The sequence below is a fragment of the Pristiophorus japonicus genome, chromosome 12 (assembly GCF_044704955.1).
Source record: "Pristiophorus japonicus isolate sPriJap1 chromosome 12, sPriJap1.hap1, whole genome shotgun sequence".
Classification (NCBI taxonomy): Eukaryota; Metazoa; Chordata; class Chondrichthyes; family Pristiophoridae; genus Pristiophorus; species Pristiophorus japonicus.
In genome coordinates this window covers 96,455,282-96,482,335 of record NC_091988.1, presented here as the reverse complement: position 1 = coordinate 96,482,335, position 27,054 = coordinate 96,455,282, and the positions used below count along the sequence as shown (strand labels likewise).

At 44.5% G+C, this 27,054-nt stretch overlaps 1 protein-coding gene across 1 annotated transcript; it reads right to left on the bottom strand.

The window, feature by feature from the left end:
- Nucleotides 1-26,306, bottom strand: LOC139276963 (uncharacterized). Its single transcript, XM_070894961.1, has 5 exons — nt 26,187-26,306; nt 20,847-21,032; nt 14,293-14,412; nt 709-768; nt 1-493 (listed from the first exon to the last, which is right to left on the bottom strand). Exons 1-5 carry the CDS (start codon nt 26,301-26,303, stop codon nt 245-247), a joined length of 732 nt encoding a protein of 243 aa, XP_070751062.1. The 5' UTR covers nt 26,304-26,306; the 3' UTR covers nt 1-244.
- Between the last annotated feature and the right edge of the window lie 748 nt (nt 26,307-27,054).

Sequence of the window (27,054 nt, the reverse complement as noted above, 5' to 3'; positions counted from 1 at the left end):
CTCTTCTGAAGCTAATGCCCCCTTGCCGTGGTATGGCTCCACTATCGGTCAGTCTCCAGAGTGGCCACGATTCACACACAAGTCTTTTGTAGTGAATGCTGGCGGGGTAATTGCAGCATCACAGCAGAGCTCGACTTCCACAGGACACCAATCAAAAGCCGGGAACATTGGCTCATTTTCCTCTCCTAGTCCAGGGTTGGTGAGACCAATTGTAATGCCAACTGCTGACCCGGCTTGAAATCAATTAACTTGCCGCAGACCAGGAATCAAACCTGGGACCTTCTGGTCCGTATGGGTAAGTTACATGCTGCCCTTCTAAACTGACTGAATGGGGGAACCTACCAGGTGGCTGAGCATGGACTGGAACAGCAAGATAAATCTCTACTGGCTGCACTGAGCTTTGATAACTGTGTGTGGGAATGAAATGTAGCCCGAGTTTCAGCACAGTCTCAGCATTGATGGTACTGCAAGGATTCACGACAAACGACGCCAGCTGCGGAAGTGAAGGAGAACAAGGTAACACGAGTAACACGGATGATACCCGACATTCATTTATAGGCCACAGTAACCGGATAAATACATTTGTGGATTCAGGAACATCTGAATAAAGGAGCAGCAGCTTAGCCTTTTGGGTGGAAACCCTTTTCTCTTTCCGAAGCTGAATGGACCCGTCGTAGTTGCAGCTGTAAAAATCTGCATCATACTCACATCACTCAAGTTCAAAGGTCGCTCGGGAGTGAGCTGAGAAAGCCATGGTCCCTGCACCTTCTGTAAAATAGAAATAGTTACATGTTACAACCGGTTATTAAAGAAATACTGACTTTATTTAGTTGGGCTGCATACCTTTAACCCTTAGCTTCTGACAGATCCAAGGAATTCCCCAGGTCCACTGCTGTTTTTGCTTTATGCATGTATCACTGAAATAAACAATGTTACAATCATAGTTACTGAAACTGGTTTTATATCTGGAATATTAACCCAATAGAATGAAAGTGCACATAAAACACAGGTAGAACACGAAATAAAAAAGTTAAAAACATTTCAATGGTCATCTTTATTTTTCTTCCTTCCCATTGTTATCTGTCTTTCTCCCAATTTTATTCCCCTATCACAGAATTTCGCCGAGTTTGCGACTGGATTTTTGCCGCGATTTGACCCTCCGCGGCGAAAACCCGGTCTGCAGCATCTTCGGGCACTTTTTTGCGGCGTTGCTTCCACGTACGACCGGGGAGAGATGTAACGCCGCGGATTGCGTTACCGTCGGACTTTCGTCACTCTTCGCCATACCCAGAATACCGACAGGTCAAACCTGTCGGTGCAGCCCAGCCAGCAGCGGTAAGTATGAAAACCTGAAAAAAAGGTAAGTTAAAGTTTTTATTTTTTAATTCTTTTTCAGCGATTTAGTAGGCAAGGGTTTTGTGAATGTTTTTTGCTATTTTAGTTTTTATTGTTCCCCCCCCCATCCCCCTCCCAAGGCCTCTCTTGCAGTGCCACCGGCCCTGGATTAAAGTTACCGAAACTCGTGGTTTGCGCCGCGAATCCTCGTGCAAAGCCGACTTTACCGATGCACACCTGGACATAAAGGCCGAAATTTAGGCCTAAAAATGGTAGTGCAGCGAAAACGGTAATTTTGGCGTAAAACTACCGTTTACCGACAACTGAAATTCTAGCCGATTGACTCTTACAAACAGAGTACAACTCCTTAGGGTACAGTTCCACAGGCTCAGATAGTCTTCACCCAGCTGTCCATTATTCATCTGTGAGCCTTGAAAATGACCAGTCAGCAGACCGTACGAGCGTGGCAGGCATCACAGCCGAGCCTAATCAGTTCCCATCCAACATGCAAACACACGTATTCCAGCAAGGGTCACGGAGAGTAATGAGCAGTAGCGATGCTTTTCTTCCGCCCCTTCACTGGCCCAAAAATACTAAGCCCAACTGCAGCATCGACAATGAGTTCCAGAGTGTAACTTGTGGTCTGTATGGCCCAGCATGATACCGAGGCATTCGGCAAATTTCTGTTTTCTAACTATTATTTTATATTATTCTACCGTATCTATCTTATCTGATCAGACCTTTCAGGAGTGACATTAGGAAACACTTCTACACGCAAAGGATGATAGAAGTTTGGAACTCTTCTGCGAATGCTAGATCAACGTTAATTTTAAATCGGAGATTGATAGATTTCTGTTAACCAAAGATTTTTAAGGGATGTGGGGCAAAGGCGGATATATGGAGTTAGGTCACAGATCAGCCAAGATCTCATTGAATGGCGGACCAGGCTCGAGGGCAAAATGCCCATCTCCTGTTCCTATCCTTCCCACCTGAATAATGTTTTAAACCCTTTACCTACTTTTTCCTGACTCTCGCTACTTAAGGGCTGTTTTTGAGCCAACCAACTGTCTAAATTATGATTGCTAGTCTAATTGCATCACAGATGAGACCAGATCTATCCCGGGACTACGTAGAATATACAGCACATAAACAGGTTTTCAGCCCAACCGGTCCATCCTGGTGTTTATGATCCACTCGAGCCCCCTCCTATCCTTCCTCATCTAATTCTATCAGCATAACCCTCTCTTCCTTTCTCCCTCATATGTTTATCTAGTCACCCCTTAAATGCATCTATACTATTCATCTCAAGCACGCCCTGTGGTAGCAAGTTCCACATTCTCACCACTCTCTGGGTAAAGAAGTTTCTTCTGAATTCCCTATTTGATTTATTGGTGACTATCTTATATTGATGGCCTCTAACTTTGCTCTTCCACAAGTGGAAACACACTCTCTGGGCTCAAGTTTCGGCTTGAGTTGCTCCTATTTTTTTGGAGCAACTAGTTTAGAATCGAGTATCTTAGAAATTGCAATTCTCGGCATTTAGTTTGCTCCAATTCTAGTCAGTTAGAATAGTTTCGTTTTAGAACAGTTTTTTTCTTCAAAAGGAGGCATTACCAGCCACTTAAGCCTGTTTTGCAAGTTTAGGCAGCAAAAACTTAGAATGGAGTAAGTGTAGATTTTTATACGCGAAGAAAAACCTTGCCTACACTTTATAAATTAGGCGCAGGGAACGAGAGATTGGGCGGGGGGGGGGGCGGCGGGGAGGAGTTAGAGGGAAGTCAGAGAATTTTACAAGCATTAAACACTTAATTTTTACAAATAAAGAGCCATCAATAATAAATGATAAATAAATCAATATATCAATCAAAAAAATTAATAAAAAAATAAAAAAATAAAAAATCGATCAATAAATAAAAAATTTAAAGTTTCTATTCACCTACTGCAGCACCGGGAGCCCTCCAACAGCCTGCTGGGACGGGCCCCCACCCAGCAGATGCCGGGCAGACCCCGCTGGCGCCGAGGAGTTTGGCAGAGCCCGCTCCCAGGAGATGCCGGAACTTCGCCCAGAACTTTGGACGCCCCGACGCCGCCTTCAAGGACTTCGAGCGAGCCCGCCCCCAGCAGCTGCCGGACCGCCGCCCAGGACTTTGGGTGGGCCCTGTCGCCGCCGCCTTCTGGCGGGGCCCGTCCCCAGCGAGAGGCCGGGTGATGTAGGGCGGGGCGCCGCGGAAGAGGCAAGGGCTGTCAGGCCACTCGGCCCGGAATAGGGGCGACGTCCATTCGGTCAGGGATAGGGTCGTCGCCCGGAGACAGGACGCGCTGGGAGGGCCAGGAGCTACTACACACGCGTGCAGCTGCCGGCACTGTTTTTGGCGCAGGGCTGTAGCTCTGTCCCCAGCAGCTCCTGCTGCACCGCGCCGAGCTGGAAACAGGTCTACAGATATCGGAGAATCGCGAGGTAAGTTTTCGGCGCAATTTCTGTTCCACAAATTAGGCCTTACTAACCCAACACATATCAATGTAATACACTTGTTGGCAGACCCGCAAAACCTATCTGCAGCAGGACGGGTAAACTCCTTACAGCCATGATCTGATTGAATGGTGGAACAGACTCAAAGGGCCAAATGGCCTACTCCTGCTCCTATTTATCTTCTAGTTGACAGCGGGGAGAAAAGATGGCAGCAGCCAGAATGCCTGGCACCTGCTTTTATCTCAGCTGTTACTTTCACAAGACCTGCTGAGGATTTGGTTCCTTTTGATGTGATTAAAAAACACAGCGAAGTTTAAAAGAAAACTGTGCATGAATCAACATGCTACGATGACCGTATTTCTTTTTTAAACTACAGGTATTTTAATTGGAACCAGGAGTAAAGTCACTAAGCTGACATTGATTATGTTAGCCCACTATGGTTGGAATCTGCTGGGAATGTACTATGGAGTCAATTTTGTGAAAATGCAAGTTATGTTTTATTTAATTTGTAATTATTACATTTTTGACATTTAGTCATAAAAATGGTGATGATTCAGCCATTTTCTTCTCTCGAAGTTCCTGTCTACCCCTATAAATGTGGTATTATTGATGAGATTTTCCAAGAGCTTGCATTCAACCAGCTCGGAACTGAATACTGTTGGCAGCTCAGCAGATTTACTGATCTGCGCTGTGCATGCAAGGCTTCCCTGGGATTGTGGGGAAAAAAATTACATCTAGGTTTAACAAATTGCTGTGCAAAGTGTCATGAACTACACAGCTTGTGCTGCAAGTACTGCACAGAGTTTCTTAACCGATAAGGGAATAAGGAGTTATGGGGAGCGGACAGGGAAGTGGACCCGAGTCCATGATTGGATCAGCCATGATTGTATTAAATGCGGAGCAGGCTTGAGGGGCCGTATGACCTCCTCCTGCTCCTATTTCTTATGTTCTTATGTAGTTACTGTATATTGGGAAGTCCAAAAGCATCTCCATTATGTCTGAAAGCCCCCTCTCCCATTTTCACTCCAACCTTTTTGGTCTGGCCTCTGACACTGCTCCAGCCAACCTCAACCCAAGCTTCAGGAACAGTCGGCCAAGTTTTCCATTTGTAGTGCCGACCGTAGCCCTGGCGGGGCTACAATCAGAAAAGCTAGGCCAGGATCTCATCATTCCCCTTGGAAATTCACAATCCTCCAGTCTAAACTCCGCGCAGTCCTCCAGTCTAAACTCCGCGCAGTCCTCCAGTCTAAATTCCACGCAGTCCTCCAGTCTAAACTCCACACAATCCTCCGGCCTAAACTCCGCGCAGTCCTCCAGTCTAAACTCCACACAATCCTCCAGTCTAAACTCCGCGCAGTCCTCCAGTCTAAACTCCACGCAGTCCTCCAGTCTAAACTCCGCGCAGTCCTCCAGTCTAAACTCCGCGCAGTCCTCCAGTCTAAACTCCGCGCAGTCCTCCAGTCTAAACTCCGCGCAGTCCTCCAGTCTAAACTCCACGCAGTCCTCAAGTCTAAACTCCGCGCAGTCCTCCAGTCTAAACTCCGCGCAGTCCTCCAGTCTAAACTCCGCGCAGTCCTCCAGTCTAAACTCCGCGCAGTCCTCCAGTCTAAACTCCGCGCAGTCCTCCAGTCTAAACTCCGCGCAGTCCTCAAGTCTAAACTCCACGCAGTCCTCCAGTCAAAACTCCGCGCAGTCCTCCAGTCTAAACTCCGCGCAGTCCTCCAGTCTAAACTCCGCGCAGTCCTCCAGTCTAAACTCCACGCAGTCCTCAAGTCTAAACTCCGCGCAGTCCTCCAGTCTAAACTCCGCGCAGTCCTCCAGTCTAAACTCCGCGCAATCCTCCAGTCTAAACTCCACGCAGTCCTCAAGTCTAAACTCCGCGCAGTCCTCCAGTCTAAACTCCACGCAGTCCTCCAGTCTAAACTCCGTGCAGTCCTCCAGTCTAAACTCCACGCAGTCCTCCAGTCTAAACTCCGCGCAGTCCTCCAGTCTAAACTTCAGCAACATCAGACTGTAGCTATTTGCCTATTCATAAATCACTAGCGGGCTGGCCATCCTAGACTGGGTGATGTGTAATGAGAAAGGACTAATTAACAATCTTGTGTGCGAGGCCCCTTGGGGAAGAGTGACCATAATATGGTAGAATTCTTTATTAAGATGGAGAGTGACACAGTTAATTCAGAGACTAGGGTCCTAACTTAAGGAAAGGTAACTTCGATGGTATGAGACGTGAATTGGCTAGAATAGACTGGCGAGTCATACTTACAGGGTTGACAGTGGATAGGCAATGGCAAACATTTAAAGATCACATGGATGAACACAACAATTGTACATCCCTGTCTGGAGTAAAAATAAAACGGGGAAGGAGGCTCAACCGTGGCTAACAAGGGAAATGTAAGGAAGAGGCACATAAATTGGCCGGAAAAGGCAGCAAACCTGAGGACTGGGAGAATTTTGTAACACAGCAGAGGAGGACAAAGGGTTTAATTAGGAGGGGGAAAATAGAGTATGAGAGGAAGCTTGCTGGCAACATAAAAACTGACTGCAAAAGCTTCGATAGATATGTAAAGAAAAAAAGATTAGTGTAAACAAACATAGGTCCCTTGCAGTCAGACTCAGGTGAATTTATAATAGGGAACAAAGAAATGGCGAACCAGTTAAACAAATACTTCGGTTCGGTCTTCACGAAGGAAGACATAAATAATCTTCTGGAAATACGAGGGGACCGAGGGTCTAGTGAGAAGGAGGAACTGAAGGAAATTCTGTTCGGGAAATGGATGGGATTGAAGGCTGATAAATCCCCGGGGCCTGATAGTCTACATCCCAGAGTACTTAAGAAAGTAGCCCTAGAAATAATGGGTGCATTGGTGATAATTTTCCAACAGTCTATCGACTCTGAATCGGTTCCTATGGACTGGAGGGTAGCTACTGTAACACCACTTTTTAAGAAAGGAGAGTGTGAAAACAGGTAATTATTAGCCTGACATCAGTAGTGAGGAAAATGTTGGAATCAATTATTAAAGATGAAATAGCAGCACATTTGGAAAGCAGTGACAGGAACGGTCCAAGTCAACATGGATTTATGAAAGGGAAATCATGCTTGACAAATCTTCTAGAATTTTTTGAGGATGTAATTGGTAGAGTGGACAAGGAGAACCAGTGGATGTGGTGTATTTGGACTTTTAAAAGGCTTTTGACAAGGTCCCACACAAGATATTGGTTGCAAAATGAAAGCAAATGGTATTGGGGGTAATATACTGATGTGGATAGAGGACTGGTTGGCAGACAGGAAGCAGAGAGTCGGGGTTCAGTGCTGGGACCTCAGCTATTTACAATATACATTAATGATTTGGATGAAGGAATTGAGTGTAATATCTCCAAGTTTGCAGATGAAACTAAGCTGGGAGACGGTGTGAGCTGTGAGGAGGATGCTAAAAGGCTGCAGGGTGACTTGGACAGGTTAGGTGAATGGGCAAACGCATGACAGATGCAGTATAATGTGGATAAATGTGAGGCTATCCACTTTGGTGGCAAAAAGACGAAGGCAGAATATTATCTGAATGGCAGCAGATTAGGAAAAGGGGAGGTGAAACGAGACCTGGGTATCATGGTACATCAGTCATTGAAAGTTGGCATGCAGGTACAGCAGCCGGTGAAGAAGGCAAATGGTATGTTAGCCTTCATAGCTAGGGGATTTGAGTATAGGAGCAGGGAGGTCTTACTGCAGTTGTACAGGGCCTTGGTGAGGCCACACCTGGAATATTGTGTACAGTTTTGGTCTCCTAATAGAAACATAGAAACATAGAAAATAGGTGCAGGAGCAGGCCATTCAGCCCTTCTAGCCTGCACCGCCATTCAATGAGTTCATGGCTAAACATGCAACTTCAGTACCCCCTTCCTGCTTTCTCGCCATACCCCTTGATCCCCCGAGTAGTAAGGACTTCATCTAACTCCCTTTTGAATATATTTAATGAATTGGCCCCAACCACTTTCTGTGGCAGAGAATTCCACAGGTTCACCACTCTCTGGGTGAAGAAGTCTCTCCTCATCTCGGTCCTAAATGGCTTACCCCTTATCCTTAGACTGTGACCCCTGGTTCTGGACTTCCCCAACATTGGGAACATTCTTCCTGCATCTAACCTGTCTAACCCCGTCAGAATTTTAAACGTTTCTATGAGGTCCTCTCTCATTCTTCTGAACTCCAGTGAATACAAGCCCAGTTGATCCAGTCTTTCTTGATAGGTCAGTCCCACCATCCCGGGAATCAGTCTGGTGAATCTTCGCTGCACTCCCTCAATAGCAAGAATGTCCTTCCTCAAGTTAGGAGACCAAAATTGTACACAATACTCCAGGTGTGGCCTCACCAAGGCCCTGTACAACTGTAGCAACACCTCCCTGCCCCTGTACTCAAATCCCCTCGCTATGAAGGCCAACATGCCATTTGCTTTCTTAACCGCCTGCTGTACCTGCATGCCAACCTTCAATGACTGATGTACCATGACACCTTCCCTTTTCCTAATCTGTTACCATTCAGATAATAGTCTGTCTCTCTGTTTTTACCACCAAAGTGGATAACCTCACATTTATTCACATTATACTTCATCTGCCATGCATTTGCCCACTCACCTAACCTATCCAAGTCACTCTGCAGCCTCATAGCATCCTCCTTGCAGCTCACACTGCCACCCAACTTACTGTCATCTGCAAATTTGGAGATACTACATTTAATCCCCTCGTCTAAATCATTAATGTACAATGTAAACAGCTGGGGCCCCAGCACAGAACCTTGCGGTACCCCACTAGTCACTGCCTGCCATTCTGAAAAGTACCCATTTACTCCTACTCTTTGCTTCCTGTCTGACAACCAGTTCTCAATCCACGTCAGCACACTACCCCCAATCCCATGTGCTTTAACTTTGCACACTAATCTCTTGTGTGGGACCTTGTCGAAAGCCTTCTGAAAGTCCAAATATACCACATCAACTGGTTCTCCTTTGTCCACTTTACTGGAAACATCCTCAAAAAATTCCAGAAGGTTTGTCAAGCATGATTTTCCCTTCACAAATCCATGCTGACTTGGACCTATCATGTCACCATTTTCCAAATGCGCTGCTATGACATCCTTAATAATTGATTTCATCATTTTACCCACTACTGAGGTCAGGCTGACCGGTCTATAATTCCCTGTTTTCTCTCTCCCTCCTTTTTTAAAAAGTGGGGTTACATTGGCTACCCTCCACTCGATAGGAACTGATCCAGAGTCAATGGAATGTTGGAAAATGACTGTCAATGCATCCGCTATTTCCAAGGCCACCTCCTTAAGTACTCTGGGATGCAGTCCATCAGGCCCTGGGGATTTATCGGCGTTCAATCCCATCAATTTCCCCAACACAATTTCCCGACAAATAAAGATTTCCCTCAGTTCCTCCTCCCTACTAGACCGTCTGACCCCTTTTATATCCAGAAGGTTGTTTGTGTCCTCCTTAGTGAATACTGAACCAAAGTGCTTGTTCAATTGGTCTGCCATTTCTTTGTTCCCCGTTATGACTTCCATGATTCTGACTGTAGGGGACCTACGTTTGTCTTTACTAACCTTTTTCTCTTTACATACCTATAGAAACTTTTGCAATCCGCCTTAATGTTCCCTGCAAGCTTCCTCTCGTACTCCATTTTCCCTGCCCTAATCAAACCCTTTGTCCTCCTCTGCTGAGTTCTAAATTTCTCCCAGTCCCCAGGTTCGCTGCTATTTCTGGCCAATTTGTATGCCACTTCCTTGGCTTTAATACTATCCCTGATTTCCCTTGATAGCCATGGTTGAGCCACCTTCCCTTTTTTATTTTTACGCCAGACAGGAATGTACAATTGTTGTAGTTCATCCATGCGGTCTCTAAATGTCTGCCATTGCCCATCCACAGTCAACCCCTTAAGTATCAATCGCCAATCTATCCTATCCAATTCACGCCTCATACCTTCAAAGTTACCCTGCTTTAAGTTCTGGACCATGGTCTCTGAATTAACTGTATCATTCTCCATCCTCATGCAGAATTCCACCATATTATGGTCACTCTTCCCCAAGGGGCCTCGCACAATGAGATTGCTAATTAGTCCTCTCTCATTACACAACACCCAGTCTAAGATGGCCTCCCCCCTAGTTGGTTCCTCGACATATTGGTCTAGAAAACCATCCCTTATGCACTCCAGGAAATCCTCCTCCACCGTATTGCTTCCAGTTTGGCTGGCCCAATCTATGTGCATATTAAAGTCACCCATTATAACTGCTGCACCTTTATTGCATGCATCCCTAATTTCCTGTTTGATGCCCTCCCCTACATCACTACTACTGTTTGGAGGTCTGTACACAACTCCCACTAATGTTTTTTGCCCTTTGGTGTTCTGCAGCTCTACCCATATAGATTCCACATCATCCAAGCTAATGTCTTTCCTAACTATTGCATTAATCTCCTCTTTAACCAGCAATGCTACCCCACCTCCTTTTCCTTTTATTCTATCCTTCCTGAATGTTGAATACCCCTGGATGTTGAGTTCCCAGCCCTGATCATCCTGGAGCCACGTCTCCGTAATCCCAATCACATCATATTTGTTAACATCTATTTGCACAGTTAATTTATCCACCTTATTGCGGATACTCCTTGCATTAAGACACAAAGCCTTCAGGCTTGTTTTTTTAACACCCTTTGTCCTTTTAGAATTCTGCCACACAGTGGCCCTTCCTGTTCCCCGCCCCGGACCTCTCCGCCCCCCACCCCCCCCCCCCCCCATCTCCCCTCTGTCTCCTGCCTCTGCCTCCCTTTTGTCTCCCTCTGTCTCCCTGCATTGGTTCCCATCCCGCTGCCATATTAGTTTAACTCCTCCCCAACAGCACTAGCAAACACTCCCCCTAGGACATTGGTTCCGGTCCTGCCCAGGTGCAGACCATCTGGTTTGTACTGGTCCCACCTCCCCCAGAACTGGTTCCAATGCCCCAGGAATTTGAATCCCTCCCTGCCGCACCACTGCTCAAGCCACGTATTCATCTGCGCTATCCTGCGATTCCTACTCTGACTAGCACGTGGCACTGGTAGAAATCCCGAGATTACTACTTTTGAGGTCCTACTTTTTAATTTAGCTCCTAGCTCCTTAAATTCGTTTCGTAGGACCTCATCCCTTTTTTTACCTATGTCGTTGGTACCAATGTGCACCACGACAACTGGCTGTTCTCCCTCCCATTTCAGAATGTCCTGCACCCGCTCCGAGACATCCTTGACCCTTGCACCAGGGAGGCAACATACCATCCTGGAGTCTCGGTTGCGGCCGCAGAAACGCCTATCTATTCCCATCACAATTGAATCCCCTATCACTATCGCGCTCCCACTCTTTTTCTTGCCCTCCTGTGCAGCAGAGCCAGCCACGGTGCCATGAACTTGTCTGCTGCTACCCTCCCCTGATGAGTCATCCCCCCCAACAGTACTCAAAACGGTGTATCTGTTTTTCAGGGGGTTGACCACAGGGGACCTCTGCACTACCTTCCTTGCACTGCTCTTCCTGCTGTCTTCCATTCCCTATCTGTCTGTGGACCCTTCTCCTGCGGTAAGACCAACTCACTACACATGATACTCACGTCATTCTCAGCATCGTGGATGCTCCAGAGTGAATCCACCCTCAGCTTCAATTCCGTAACACAGACCGTCAGGAGCTCGAGGCGGATACACTTCTCACACACGTAGTCGTCAGGGACACCGGAAGTGTCCCTGAGTTCCCACATGGTACAGGAGGAGCATATCACGTGACCGAGCTCTCCTGCCATGCCTTAACTCTTAGATACCCTTAAATTGGTAATAACAATGTTACAGTTCACTTACTGATATAAAAAATAAAAAGAAAAGCTACTCACCAATCACCAGCTGTTCCCACCTCTCGCCAACTGCCGCTGACTCTCGAGCTCCCGCTGGGCCTTTTATAGGCCGCTCCGACGCTGCTCCCACCTCTCACCAACTGCCGCTGGTACTCGAGCTCCCGCTGGGCCTTTTATAGGCCGCTCCGACACTGCTCCCACCTCTCGCCAACTGCCGCTCCAATCTGAGGAAGGACGTTCTTGCTTTTGAGGGAGTGCAACGAAGGTTCAACCAGACTGATTCCCGGGATGGCAGGTCTGACATATGAGGAGAGACTGGATCGACTGGTCCTGTATTCACTGGAGTTTAGAAGGATGAGAGGGGATCTCATAGAAACATATAAAACTCTGATGGGACTGGACAGGTTAAATGCAGGAAGAATGTTCCCGATGTTGGGAAAGTCCAGAACCAGTGGTCATAGTCTAAGGATAAGGGGTAAGCCATTTAGGACTGAGATGAGGAGAAACTTCTTCACTCAGAGAGTTGTTAACCTGTGGAATTCCTACCGCAGAGAGTTGTTGATGCCAGTTCATTGGATATATTCAAGAGGGAGTTAGATATGGCCCTTACGGCTGAAGGGATCAAGGGGTATGGAGAGAAAGCAAGAAAGGGGTACTGAGGTGAATGATCAGCCATGATCTTATTGAATGGTGGTGCAGGCTCGAAGGGCTGAATGGCCTACTCTTGCACTGCACCTATTTTCTATGTTTATTCTCTTCAATTTTGGAGCTGTTTATCTCATCGTTTACCTTTCTGTCGTTCCATAATTTGACTTTTGAATGTCACCTTTGCATCTCTTCTCAGCTTTGTAAAATGACTAATGGCAGACTAGTAAACCCATTATTTGCCTCTTTATAATAGTATCTATCTGACACTCGACTTTTATTTCATGTATTCCACTCTCCCTCAATGTTTCTCGGTGCAATGAAAGGGCCCTCTTGAGTTACTTGTCTCCAGTTCTGAAGGACAGTCTTCACCCAAAACCTTAACCAGTTTGTATTTATTTTCAGATTTTGTTTTCATTCACGGGCTGTGGGTGTCGTTGGCAGGACCAGCATTTATTGCCAATCCCCAATTGCCCTCGACCCGGTGGTGGGGAGCTGCTTTCTTGAACCACTGCAGTCTTTGTGGTGAAGGTACTCCCACAGTGCTGTTAAAGAGGGAGTGCCAGGATTTTGACCCAGTGACGATGAAGGAACGCAGATATATTGTGTGACTTGAAGGGGAACTTGCAGGTAGTGGCGTCCCATGCATCTGCTGCCCTTGTCCTTCAAGGTGGCAGAGGTCGTGGGTTTTGAAGGTGCTGTCGAAGAACCCGTTGCGAGTTGCTGCAGTGCATCTTGTAGATGGTACACACTGCAGCCACTGTGCACCGGTGGAGGGAGTGAATGTTTAAGATAGTGGATGGGGTGCCAATCAAGCAGCTGCTTTGTCCTGGATGGTGTTACACTTCGAGTGTTATTGGAGCTGCACTCATCCAGGAAAGTGGAAAGTATACCATCCTGACTTGTGCCTTGTAGATGGAAAGGCTAGCTTTGCATTTCTAGTGTGTGCATTTCCAGTATTTTCTGTTTTTATGGCAGTGTGACTGCAACTTGGTTCAATTTCTCAACTGCACACCCAAGAAGACACATACACATTATTTAGTTACTAGTTGATGCATTATGATATGACTCAAAGGTCCTAAAACTTTTTCTTTTCGTGAGCCCATGACAGGAACTGATATGTGCTAGTTCTTGAGCTGAGGTGTGAGAATAGAATATAAGAACTGGAGCAGGGGATCATGGCTGATCTTCTACCTCAACTCCACTTTCCCGCATTCTCCTCGTATCCCTCGATTCCATTAGTATCCAAAAAACTATCGCTCTTTGTCTTGAATATATTCAACAACTGAGCATCCCCAGCTCTCTTGGGGAGAGAATTCCAAAGATTCACAACCATTTGAGTGAAGAAATTTCTCCTCATCTCAGTCCGAAATGGCTGACCCCTTATTCTGAGACTGTGACATCTACTTCTAGACTTCCTAGCTAGGGGAAACATCCTCCTAGCATCTACCCTGTCAAGCCCTGTAAGAATTTTATGTTTCAGTGAGATCATCTCTCATTCTTCTAAACTCTGGAGAATAAAGGCCTAGCCTCTCCTCATAGGATAACCCTCCCATCTGAGGAATCAAGTCTGGTGAACCTTTGTTACACTCCCTCTAAAGGCAAATATATCCTTCCTCAGGTAAGGAGACCAAAACTGTACACATTATTCAGGTGTGGTCTCACCAAGGCCCTATATAATTGTAGTAAGACTTCTTTACTCCTGCACTCTAATCCCTTCGTAATAAAGGCTGACATACCATTTGTTTTCCTAATTGCTTGCTGTACCAGCATGTTAACTTTCAGTTAAATATTAGACAGTCACTATGTCAGGGTGTGAGAAAGCATCTCCTGGGATCAAATTACATAAATTGTATTTATCTTTTGTCACTTATATTGTCATGAATCAACATATTATATGGGTTACAATTTTATGTTATGTTGTCTGAAAGGCAGGTTTTAAATATTTCTCTTGTGACTGTCTTAAGAGATACGCAGAACTGATACTTATATCCTTGTCGTGGTCACACTCATACATTTTGATGTCTTCCACTGTAAAGTTCAGCCAAACTGGAGACGGCTGCCGCAGGATCAGGCGCACTGTCATTACATCATCTGGTTCAAACAGCATCTACAGTTTAAGGCCAATTTATGTCGTCAGTCAATTTACAACGTGCACACAAACGCCCAACAAAATCCTATTATCTTACTGCAGCAGAGAAATTCTAATGACATGCTGGCACACTAGTAATGCACTTACATTGCCTATTTGCTGTCAACAGCAGCTCCAAAGCTGGCAGCAAACTTCAAAAGTTGGAGCAAAATCCATCACCAAAGAGGTGTTTTCAGCCTCTGCCTTGGACAGCAACAAAAACACAAAGCAGCCCATCACTAGAGGAGCCAAACCTTTGGTCATTAACAGGCTAGCGGAGCTGCTCACACCTTCTGAGGGACAGTATAAACCTTCATTTAGAAAGAAACAGATTAATCAAGGTCAGTCAGCATGAATTTGTTAAGGGAAGGTCATGTCTGATGAACTTGATTGAGTTCTTTGAAGAGGTAACAAGGAACGACGATGAGGGCAGTGCATTTGACAACGTTTACAAGGCCCCACATAGTAGGCTAATCAAAAAAGTAAAAGCCCATGGGATCCAAGGGAGAGTGACAAATTGGACCCAGAATTGTCTCAGTGGCAGGAAGTAAAGGGTAATGGTTGAGGCGAGCGTTTATGACTGGAAGGCTGTTTCCAGTGGGGATCCACAGGGCTCAGTACTCAGTCCCTTACTTTTTGCAGTATATATTAATGATTTGGACTTAAATGTAGGGGGCAAGTTAAAGAAATTTGCAGATGATACAAAAATTGGCCATGTGGTCGACAGTGAGGAGGAAGGCTGCAGACTGCAGGAAGGTATCGATAAACTGGTCAGTTGGGCAGAAAGTGGCAAATGGAATTCAATCTGGAAAAGTGTGAGGTAATGCATTTAGGGAGGAGCAACAAGGCAAGGGAATACACAATGCATGGGAGGATACAGAGAGGTGTGGAGGAACAGAGGGATCTTGGTGTATATATCCACAGATCCTTAAAGGTAGCAGCTCGATAAGGTAATTAAAAAGACATAGGGAATGCTTTCCTTTATTAGCCGAGGCATAGAATACAAGAGCAAGGAAGTTATGCTAGAACTGTACGCAACATTAATTAGACCACAGCTTGCGTACTGCATGCAGTTCTGGTCACCACATTACAGGAAGGCTGTGTTTGCACTAGAAAGGGTGCAGAGGAGATTTACAAGGATGTTGCTGGAAAACTTTAGCTATGAGGAAAGATTGGATCGGCTGGGGTTGTTTTCCTTGGAACAGAGGAGGCTGAGGGGAGATTTAATTTCGGTGTATAAAATTATGAGAGGCCTAGATAGAGTGGATTCTATGTTTCTATTCTCCCTTACAGATCAAGAAAGCGATTGTAGGGAAGGTGTTGGGGGCTGATGGCGTGTTTAAGTTACACCATGCTGGAATGGGACAGTCTCGATGGAGAAGTTTGTCTTTTCCTGTCCTTCTTTGTATGTATGTATTTTGCTGTTGTTAGCTTGTACTGATTTTCTCAGCTGTTGGGGAAGTTACTAAACTCAGCAAAATAGTTTTTTTTTGAAGTTGTAAGCAACAAGTGCGTACTAATTCACATGTGCACTGTTGTTTTAAAATGGATCCAGGTAGTATAGAAACTATTCCACAATCGAAATGGGGCTATTTCTACAGCATTGTGGCAGCAGGCACTTCAGGAAGCGATTCTTCAATAAACATGCAGCATAGCACTCTGGGTTAAAGGACAAATCCAAAATAAATGGTCGTAAATTCCATTTGTGGATCTCCACACACACCTATGATTGCAGCACACACATAAAAAGGTGATCTGAGAGACAACAAGAATGGCAGGTGTGGTAAACATTAATGTTGCATTGGTGTTCTGAAACTGAGGTTAAAGCATATTGTTGAGCCAATGGACAGGGAGCTTTCGTTTGCATCGGTCCCGTGGTATGACTGACCTCCAAGTGCTTAAAATAACACTGGGTGAGTCTTGATGGGTTTAAACATTCTCAAAAAAGTCATTTAAAAATAAACATAGAAACATAGGAAATAGGTGCAGGAGTAGGCCATTCGGCCCTTCGAGCCTGCACCGCCATTCAATAAGATCATGGCTGATCCTTCCCTCAGTACCCCTTTCCTGCTTTCTCTCCATATCCCTTGATCCCCTTAGCCATAAGGGCCATATCTCACTCCCTCTTGAATATATCCAATGAACTGGCATCAACAACTCTCTGCGGCAGGGAATTCCACAGGTTAACAACTCTCTGAGTGAAGAAGTTTCTCCTCATCTCAGTCCTAAATGGCTTACCCCTTATCCTAAGACTGTGTCCCCTGGTTCTGGACTTCCCCAATATTGGGAACATTCTTCCCGCATCTAATCTCTCGAGTACGGTCAGAATTTTATATGTTTCTATGAGATTCCCTCTCATCCTTCTAAACTCCAGTGTGTAAAGGCCCAGTTGATCCAGTCTCTCCTCATATATCAGTTCAACCATCCCTGGAATCAGTCTGGTGAACCTTCGCTGCACTCCCTCAATAGCAAGAACGTCCTTCCTCAGATTAGGAGACCAAAACTGAACACAATATTCCAGATGAGGCCTCACCAAGGCCCTGTACAACTGCAGTAAGACTTCCCTGCTCCTATACTCAAATCCCCTTGCTATGAAAGCCAACATACCATTTTCCTTCTTCACCGCCTGCTGTACCTGCATGCCAACTTTCAATGACTGATCAACCATGACATCCAGGTCTCGCTGCACCTCCCCTTTTCCTAATCTGCAGCCATTCAGATAATATTCTGCCTTTGTGTTTTTGCCACCAAGGTGGATAACCTCACATTTATCCACATTATACTGCATCTGCCATGTATTTGCCCACTCGCCTAACATGTCCAAGTCACCCTGCAGCCTCTTAGCGTCCTCCTCACAGCTCACACCGCCACCCAGTTTCGTGTCATCTGCAAACTTGGAGATATTACACTCAATTCCATCATTTAAATCATTAATATATATTGTAAAGAGCTGTGGTCCCAGCACTGAGCCCTTCGGCACTCCACTAGTCACTGCTGCCATTCTGAAAAGAACCAGTTTATCCCGACTCTCTACTTCCTGTCTGCCAACCAGTTCTCTATCCACGTCAGTACATTACCCTCAATACCATGTGCTTTGATTTTGCACACCAATCTCTTGTGTGGGACCTTGTCAAAAGCCTTTTGAAAGTCCAAATACACCACATCCACTGGTTCTCCCTTGTCCACTCTACTCGTTACATTCTCAAAAAATTCCAAAAGATTTGTCAAGCATGATTTCCCTTTCATAAATCCATGCTGACTTGTACCAATCCTGTCACTGCTTTCCAAATGCGCTGCTATTTCATCCTTAATGATTGATTCCAACAATTTTCCCACTACTGATGTCAGGTTAACCGGTCTATAATTACCCATTTTCTCTCCCTCCTTTTATAAAAAGTGGTGTTACATTAGCAACCCTCCAGTCCATAGGAACTGATCCAGAGTCGATAGACTGTTGGAAAATGATCACCAATGCATCCACTATTTCTAGGGCCACTTCCTTAAGTACTCTGGGATGTAGACTATCAGACCCTTGGGATTTATCGGCCTTCAATCCCATCAATTTTCCTCACACAATTTCCCGGCTAATAAGGATATCCTTCAGTTCCTCCTTCTCACTAGATCCTCGGTCCCTTAGTACATCCGGAAGGTTACTTGTGTCTTCCTTCGTGAAGACAGAACCAAAGTATTTGTTCAATTGGTCTGCCATTTCTTTGTTCCCCATTATAAATTCACCCGAATCCGATTGCAAGGGATCTACATTTGTCTTCACTAATCTTTTTCTCTTCACATATCTATAGAAGCTTTTGTAGTCAGTTTTTATGTTCCCGGCAAGCTTCCTCTCGTACTCTCTTTTCCCCCTCTTAATTAAAGTCTTTGTCCTCCTCTGCTGAATTTTAAATTTCTCCAAGTCCTTAGGTTTGCTGCTTTCTGGCTAATTTATATACCTCTTCCTTGGATTTAACACTATCCTTAATTTCCCTTGTTAGCCACGGTTGAGCCACCTTTCACGTTGTATTTTTACATCCAGACAGGGATGTACAATTGTTGAAGTTCATTCATATGATCTTTAAAGGTTTGCCATTGTCTATCAACCCTTTAAGCATCATTTGCCAGTCTAATCTAGTCAATTCGCGCCTCATACCATCAAGGTTACCTTTCCTTAAGTTCAGGACCCTAGTTTCTGAATTAACTTCATCACTCTCCATCTTAATAAGAGATTCAGATCTTTAATTCAAATGTAATATAGGGTTTCATATTTTTTCCAGCTTGTCAAATTATCTCCAGAATCTTTATACTGATGTAAACAAATCAGACTCTGAACTTCTCTTCTAATCGCTCGGATCTAATCCATGTCGCACCGTAGATGGTCTTTCAATTCACTTGTACCTTTTTGCAGGCAGTGACCAATACTAGTTAACACACTCCAAATGTGGTTAGTAACTCTCTATAGAAATGTTAACCTCTGACGTTTTGTCACCAGCCATGATACCAAACATCTTTCTCGAGGATTGCTATTGGAAAGGGATTTGCAGTTGCAATTTCATATGGTGAGCTCCTGATTTCAGTAAGGTTGCTGTGGATACCAGCCAGCACAGACCAAACACCAACAATGGAAGTTCTGTTAAAACGATATCAGTTGTTTAATTTTAAAAGAGTGCTTTTATTTGCTCAGTGGATGCGGACTGTCTCACTGCTTCTACATGAGCGCAGTGTGGGCAGGGGTCGAAAATGTTGTCCAATCCAAACGCAGATGGTTGGTAAATGTGAATGTAATATATTTGTCCGAAAAACGCAACTTGAGAAGAATTAGTAAGTTAATAAATTAATTTGTTTTCAGTGAAACAGTTCTTCCCTACTTGAGGGACAGACATTGTATGACACATTGGTACAGAAAGTTTAACAAGACTGAACAGATTGAATTCACCGTGTCAGTAAGCAGGACTTCGTCTTTAGAAATGAGCGATCATATTTCTTTAATGGTCATACTGGGAGTTCTTAGAAAGAGTAATTGACCTATTACAGACTTTTTGCAACGTAAGCATATTTATCGATTGTATTTACAGTATTAATCAAATTGTATACTTTTGATCTCTAAATGCAAATAAATCTATTAGATCTCGGCTGTAAAACCTGGTTTCAGTTTAATATCCACTATTCCAAAGTAGGTGTCGTGTTGCAGTGGGAGCTTGTATCTAATCCAGCAACAGATTACTGTAAATAGGGTAATTGCCTGTCTGAGTCACAAGACCCTGCAAGGGAAGATTACAGAAAAGGTACAGCTTCTCGAACATAGGGGACAAGGTCTGATTAAGGGAACCACTGTTTAACAGTGGAGAGTGAAACTAGTTCCATAAAATACCCAGTAAAACTGTAACATGGTAAAGATCACCTGCCTTGTCGAATGTACCGTTGCTTTTTTCGTTCCATGGGACTTACCATTTGAGATATCCTTACACCTGGTTACCCAGTGGAGCTGCTCGGATTAGATTGGTTTTAAACATGTCCTGCAGTGACTCTACAGGTTACAATGAAATATTTTGCTTTGCTTGCAAACCAACCCAAAGGCACTAAAAGCAGGGAAAGTTAGGATCGCTGGGTTAGGAACTTCTGGTTTATTCTGTGCACCTCCTCAGGGTCTGTCCCTAATCTACTTCATTGTCTAACTGCATGGGTAAAAATTTGAGGCATTGAAACTGCCGGCCGATGTTTACCGCCTCCAACCGGGATATTCACTATTAGCGCCCCAAGATGGGAGTGCAACGTTAAGGGCTCGTCTTAGGGCGCTAACCCTGATTCTTAGGGCGATATCACAGGATGCTGCTGAAATTCAGGTGCGAGGAAACTGGAATTCTAGCGCCTAAAGGAGAGGTTGGCCCACCTGAATAGTGAAAATAAATGCAAGGGAAGTCATTTCAACACGCGTAAACAGTAAACAAAGTTAAATAAATGCGAATAATAATGTAAATTTAACAAATCTCACTTCATAACTAGCCACCTGCTGAACCTTTCCTTATCACCCCGGGAGGTTTAGGAACGCTGTTCCTCTGTTGTGATTAACGCGAGGCGCTGAGGCAACCGAATTTTTAGCTCCAAGAGTCTAAAGTGAAACGTGTTTAGGTAGCCTCAATCTAATGCCTAGTGGGTGTGGGGTCACTGCACAATACTGCCCATAATTTGGCACAAAATTGGTAAAATTATTCAGTGATGCTACAAAGAAGGTTAGTTTGGGAAATTGAAAAATATTGCTATAGTTGGAGATAATAACTGGAGATTAAGGTTGAAACATAGCACTGGCAACCAATTGTGGATTTATCCAACCTCTGATGTGCAGTAGCTCGAGTATTAAAGAGTTAAGATGAAACAATAACAGTCAGTCTGTTGAAACAAACTTAGTTAGAGTCAAACCTCACCTGATGTCTATAGATGGAAAAGTAGTCCTGTGCTCCGTTCTCAGTGTGGGGATTGGGCATCAGGCACATATTCCTCAGGCAGGTCTTCCACTTCAACAGCTTCCTGTCAGACTCCACGGTCACTCGGCGTTGAAGACGTACCGTTAAGAAAGCAGTGTAATAATTCTTAAATGTGATTTTCTGAAGCTGGTCAGTGAAGAGTAATACAACATAAGGTTAAGAGTCAGCTGAATGGGGGACATCACAAGTTCTTCAAACGAAGGAAGAAAAGTTCTAAAAAAGACAATTAAAACAAATGACAGGACATTTTGACAGAAGCTAAACATGATAAATTTGGAAGAGTTTAAAAATATTTGAGAGAAAAGGAGCATATCAAGGTGAATTGGTCAAACAATGTATTCACTCTGCCTGCAGCAACAGGTTAGATGTTACAAGTATATAACTAAAAAATACAGCTTACAATTCAACCACATTACAAACAAATGTGACACAATAGATCCGCTCCGCATTAAAAGATAGCGTTCTCCCAACAACAGAGTTGGACTGGGCGAGGATGTCACCCCTAATGGCAGAGACGAATGGGATAGAGGTCAGCCTTTTGTTTCAATGCACTTGTAGTTAAACTTTTGTCTTTTTAAAAAAAATAATTTACTGTTCCTCACCTTCAATTCCCAGCTGAGAAGATTGACCATTTAACAAGCTTCAAGAATTTTACCAATATGCTTTTTGAAACAGTTGGCATTTGTAAGATGAAACTTATCTGCATTTTTTTTGTTTTTAATTTTAAATTTTTTAATTTTTTTTATTTTATTTATTTATTTTTTTGGGCATGCCCTGTCCACTCCGTGCACCGACCTGGTATTGCAATATTCCCAGGAACGGTGCAACTTCGCCTCTCGGCCTTTTGGCCTAAGATCAAACACATTGGCGCAAAGTGATCTTTGGCGTTAGAGTTGATCTGGAACGAAATTGGATTTAAAAAAAAATGAAACTTATCTGCATGTTCTGATAGTGTTTTAATAATGCTTTGGTTTAACTATTATATAACATTAACTAAATGCATGTAAGCTTATGTTAACCATTTTAAAGTAAAGCGTGATGGTAGATTGAGCCATTATTATGTTAACCATTTTTGAAACTGCTGATACAAGCTTCATTTAGAACTAGAATGATCAAGGCCAGAATATTAATTAGTTAAGATAAAGGTATGCAGCATGCACCATTTCTTATGCTAATTTTGCAAAGCCAAGCTTAATAATGAATTGAGTGTAAAGTTGTCTGTATAATAGTTCTCGGAGAAGTGATTCATTCTACAGAAAGGGAGGGAGGATAGAGATAACAAAGAAGGTCAAAGGCAGAAGACTTAGAATGATGTATTGTAAGGCTTCAACAGTTGCAGACTTTTACAACATTTGAATGGGAGGAAAAAGGTATAAGAATAGCACTATTGAACTCTGGAAGCAGCGCAAACACAGAGGAAGACTGGAGGAGGACAACAGTCAATAGAACACAGCAAGAGGCAGCACCGCAGTCACTCAGTGGGCTTCCGTTGAGGTGTCAACTATCGCCTTGTTGAGTATTATTTCTTTGTACTGGAAGTAAACCACTTAATAAAATCTGTTGTGCTTATTTACAATATACCTGTACCCAGCGTGTTTGTTGTGGTCACGGACAGGTCTCTTCTGTCAGATCTCACAGATCTTACACATTAGTGTGCAACGGTAGTTTAGAGCAACAAAATGGTCCCAACCAAAGTCACGAATGACATTCTCTGAGACTATGACTATGGTGTATTATTCCCCCGGCGTTCTACTCAACCACTCTGCAGTCTTTGACGCAATCGACCATACCATCTTCCTCCAACAACTCTCCTCCATTGTCCAGCTCGGTGGGACTGCCCCCTCTTGATTCTACGTTTACCTATCTGACTGTAGTGTGAGCATCTCCAGAAAAGCCTTCCTGCTTGCTGATATCCAGGTCTGGATGAGCAGAAATTTTCTCCAATTAAATATTTGGAAGACCAAAGCCATTGTTTTCGATCCCCATCAAAAACTCCATTCCCTAGCCACTGACTCCATCCCTCTCCCTAATATCTGTCTGAGGCTGAGCCACATTGTTTGCAATCTTGGTGTCATACTTGACCCTGAAATGAGCTTCTGACCACATATCCATGACATAACTGAGACCGCCTATTTCCACCTCTGTAACGTCGCATGTCGCTGCCCTTGCCTCAGCTCATCCGCTGCTGAAACCCTCATCCATGCCTTTGTTACCTCTAGACTTGACTATTCCAATTCCTGGATGGCCTCACATGTTCTACCCTGCGTAAACCTGTCATCTAAAACTCGCTGCCCATGTCCTAACTCACACCAAGTCCCGTTCACCCATCACCCCTGTGCTCACTGACCTACATTGGTTCCTGGCTAAGTAATGCCTCGATTTCAAAATTCTCATCCTTGTTTTCAAATCTCTCCATGGCCTCGCTCCTCCCTATCTCTGTAATCTCTTCCAACCCCACACCCACTCCAGAGATGTCTGCACTCTTGAGCATCCCTGATTATAATTACTCAATCATTGGTGGCTGTGCCTTCTGTTGCCTAGGCCCTAAGCTCTGGAATTCCCTGCCCAAACCTCTCCGCCCCTCCCTTTCCTCCTTTAAAACACTCCTTAAAACCTACCTCTTTGACCAAGTTTTTGGCCATCTCCCTTAATTTCTCCTTAAGTGGCTTGGTATCGATTATTTTTTTGACTGATAAGACTCCTGTGCAGCACCTTGGGACATTTTACAACATTAAAGGCACTATATAAATACAAGTTATTGTTGATAAGAGATAGCTCCACCACCTCACTCGAAGTCTCCACCAGCTCTGTGTTATCAGAATGCTTGTCCAACATCCAGTCCTGGATGAGCACAATTTCCTTCAGCTAAACATTGAGAGGATTGAAGCCACTGTCTCCTGTCCCCACCACGATCCCCGTTCCCTTGTCACTGACTCCATCCCCCTCCCTGGCCACTGTCTCAGCTTGAACTAGACTGTTTGCAACTTTGGTGTCCTATTTGACGCCAATCTGAGCTTCCAAACTCCATAGCTTCTTCATCACAAACTTCCATTGCCTGTCTCCACCTCGTCTTCGCTACATTGGCTCACATTTAAAATTCTCATCCTCATGTTTAAATCTCTTCCCATTTCTGTAACCTCATTCAGCCCTGCAAGCCCCTCTTTCCTGAACTCTCTGCTCCTCTGACTCTGGCCTTTGTGTATCTCCCCCTACATTCGCCCCACCATTGGCAGCTGTGACTTCAGCTGCCGAGTCCCCATGCTTTAAAATGTCCTCCTAAACCACTCAGCATCTCTCTCCTCAAGACTCTCATTAAAACCTACATCTTTCACCAAGCGTTTGTGCACATCTGTCATTTGGCCAGGTTTACAGATAATCATTGAAACTACAACTTAAGACATTTGAATACAATCTGCTGATTATATACTTTAATATGATGTAGAAAACCATGGATATTTCCATTTTCAGTTTTCCCTTTAATAATGAATACGATTGAGAGGCACAAGACTCACATACATTAATGATTCTCTTCCGTGGAAAAGTCACCTCGATTACAAACACTCCGGGTTATGCCGAGTCTGTTTTCATATCCCCAGTCTGTAGCGCAATCGGACTTTTCATTATACATGCAATACTGTCGTCTGCCATTTTAGCTGTGTGTATAAAGGAGATTGGTGTTAGATGTAACCATTTGCCAGTGGAATAATGGAAGACTGACATTGCAATTGGATAGTGCCTAAATATTTCAAACCACTCAAGTTGGTAGAACTTCATTATGGGAATTCTAAGCCTCTAGCATTTTAGGAAACTCTATCGATTATTGTACCTACAAAGCATGCTAGAGATAGTGGAGCAGGAAAATTAATGCTCCAAAAAAGATTGCCTCAATTGTAATTTAACTTATAATTTTGGCACGTTCAAATTTCAGTACTCAACGTAAATCTGTTAGGGTACTCTAATCATTCCCAGTATTAAATATCAAAAATTCCTGCATTACCTTCTACAAAAAATATGCCCCTACTGCAGTGATATTTCATTGTACTGCCAATAAATTAGCCACGGTATTAGAATGATAGCATTGGCAAGCAATTCAGTTCTTTGTCTCTTGCTCACTTTTTAAAAGCTATTTTTCTCTTTAAAAGACTTGTATTTATTTAGTCTTAAATGACCATTGGATGTCCCAAAGACCTATACAGCCAATGAAGTACTTTTTGAAGTGCAGTGACTGTTGTAATGTAGGCAACACGGCAGCCAATTTGCACAGAGCAAGGTCCCACAATCAGCAATGTGATAATGACCAAGTAATCCATTTTAGGATAAATACTGGCTTGTAAACTGGGGATGACTCCCCTGCTCTTTTTCAAAATAGGATCTTTTACATCCACAGGAGGGGGCATCTCACCTGAAAGGTGGCACCACTGACAATGTAGCACTCCCTCAGCACTGCACTGGAGTATCAGCCTAGATTTTTTTTGTGCACAAGTCTCTGGAGTCGGACTTGACCCATGCCCTTCTGACTCAGAGGCGAGGGTGGTCCCAACGATGCCAAGGCTGACACTTCCTCTTGAGGTCACTCCAGGGCTATTTTCAAATTGCCGGATGCTAACGAGCTTTAGGCAGGTCTCAGTTAGGACAGCAGTGGGGCACAATGCCACTGGTCTCAGTGTGAGCAGACTAAGGGGGAACGGGGAAATCTGGGACCTTACTCTAATAACCATGCAGGGGCCATCTTGTATACGGCATTGGATGCACAGAGCATCACGCTCAGATGTGATGCCTCACATTTGAAGTCCTGCTGCACTGCAATGTTAACCTGGATTATAGGCTTAATTCATAAAGTGGGTCTTGGACCCAAAACCTTCTATCAAATGAGGGAAACTGACACCTACAATTATTACATCCAGAACAGTTTGTAAGATGCATTTGAAATTGAGTGTAGTTTCTCTCACTACACGGGATAGGGAACAATGGGAAAGGAAGGGGGGCTTTGTTTTTGCTGGGAAGTGGGATTGGATGTGGATATTGGGGCTTTAGTACCTCATGTAACCATAGCCCTTCATGCAATAACTGGGCAAGAATGTTCTAATGTTTCATATCTCAGATATTGATATACTGCAGCTCGAATGGTGAAACCTTCAACAAAATAATAATACACTTTATCTAAAATGAGACAAAATGCTGAAAATGATCATTTGAAGCTGCCCAGCCCGGGCCGAACACTCACACAATTCCACCAGTGTTTATAATATTTAACAAATCACAGGACATGGGAAAACATACCTCAGCGGCGGGCCCTAATTCCCGAACCAATGCTGACAATTGCTGTCCCGTTGTAAGTGAGGAAAAGGCAGGTTCCTCACCCACACATCCGGGGCCTGGAAAGCGCAGCGCCACCATGGCAACTGATGACGTACCGGGAAGAGGCGGAGCCGGGGAGCGGGCACGTTACGTCCGCTGGCCGAAAGGCGGGGCCGCGGGTCGATCGGCGATTGCGCGCACGGAGGGGGCGGGGCAACAGGTCACGTGTGGTTGGGACGTTACTTGGAAAGGGCGGGTTGCAGCGCGTGATGGTGATCATGTGGCTGCCGACTATATATAGGACGTCACCGGCCGTTGGCGCCCAGAAGCGGGACAGCGCTGCGCGGGGTGCGTGTGTTGTTCTGTAGCTGGTGGCGCGAGGCCCGTTAGGGCCAGAAACGGCTCCTTCACCTGTAATCTGAAGTGATTTTCGACGTGAATTGAAAGCTTACCTTTAATCCACGAGTTGTGCGTCGCATTCGAGTGAAAGCAGTAAATACCTGGGCTGAGTGAAGGGCGCGAGGTTACACGGAGGCTCCAAGGGTTTTTAAAATGCGCGCAGTCTGTAGTCACAGACAACCTGCAAAGCCTCCTCAATAATCAGGAAACAGCCCTGCAACACACCGTGCCACAAGTATCAATGCTTACTTCTCCTTCAGCTCATCAAAGGCCAGATCTTTACAGGCCATCAATGCAGGATATTTTGTTTTGAGCTCGATGGATGAGGAACAGGTTTAGCCACAATGCCAATTACCTATTTTTGAGGTATATTTATATCCAAAAACGCCTCCAAAGCTAAACTGAACACCTTTCATGGCAATGAGATGCAACTGGTGCTCAAAATCAGGTT

Excerpts from the sequence above, each read along its gene's own strand:
- LOC139276963 (XM_070894961.1), bottom strand. The coding sequence starts at position 26,303 with ATGGTGGCGCTGCGCTTTCCAGGCCCCGGATGTGTGGGTGAGGAACCT. Across the intron at positions 769-14,292 it reads AGTGTGACCACGACAAGGAT|AAGGTGCAGGGACCATGGCT; the intron begins ATAAGTATCAGT and ends TCTATTTTACAG. Across the intron at positions 494-708 it reads GACCTTTGAACTTGAGTGAT|CTGGCGTCGTTTGTCGTGAA; the intron begins GTGAGTATGATG and ends TCACTTCCGCAG.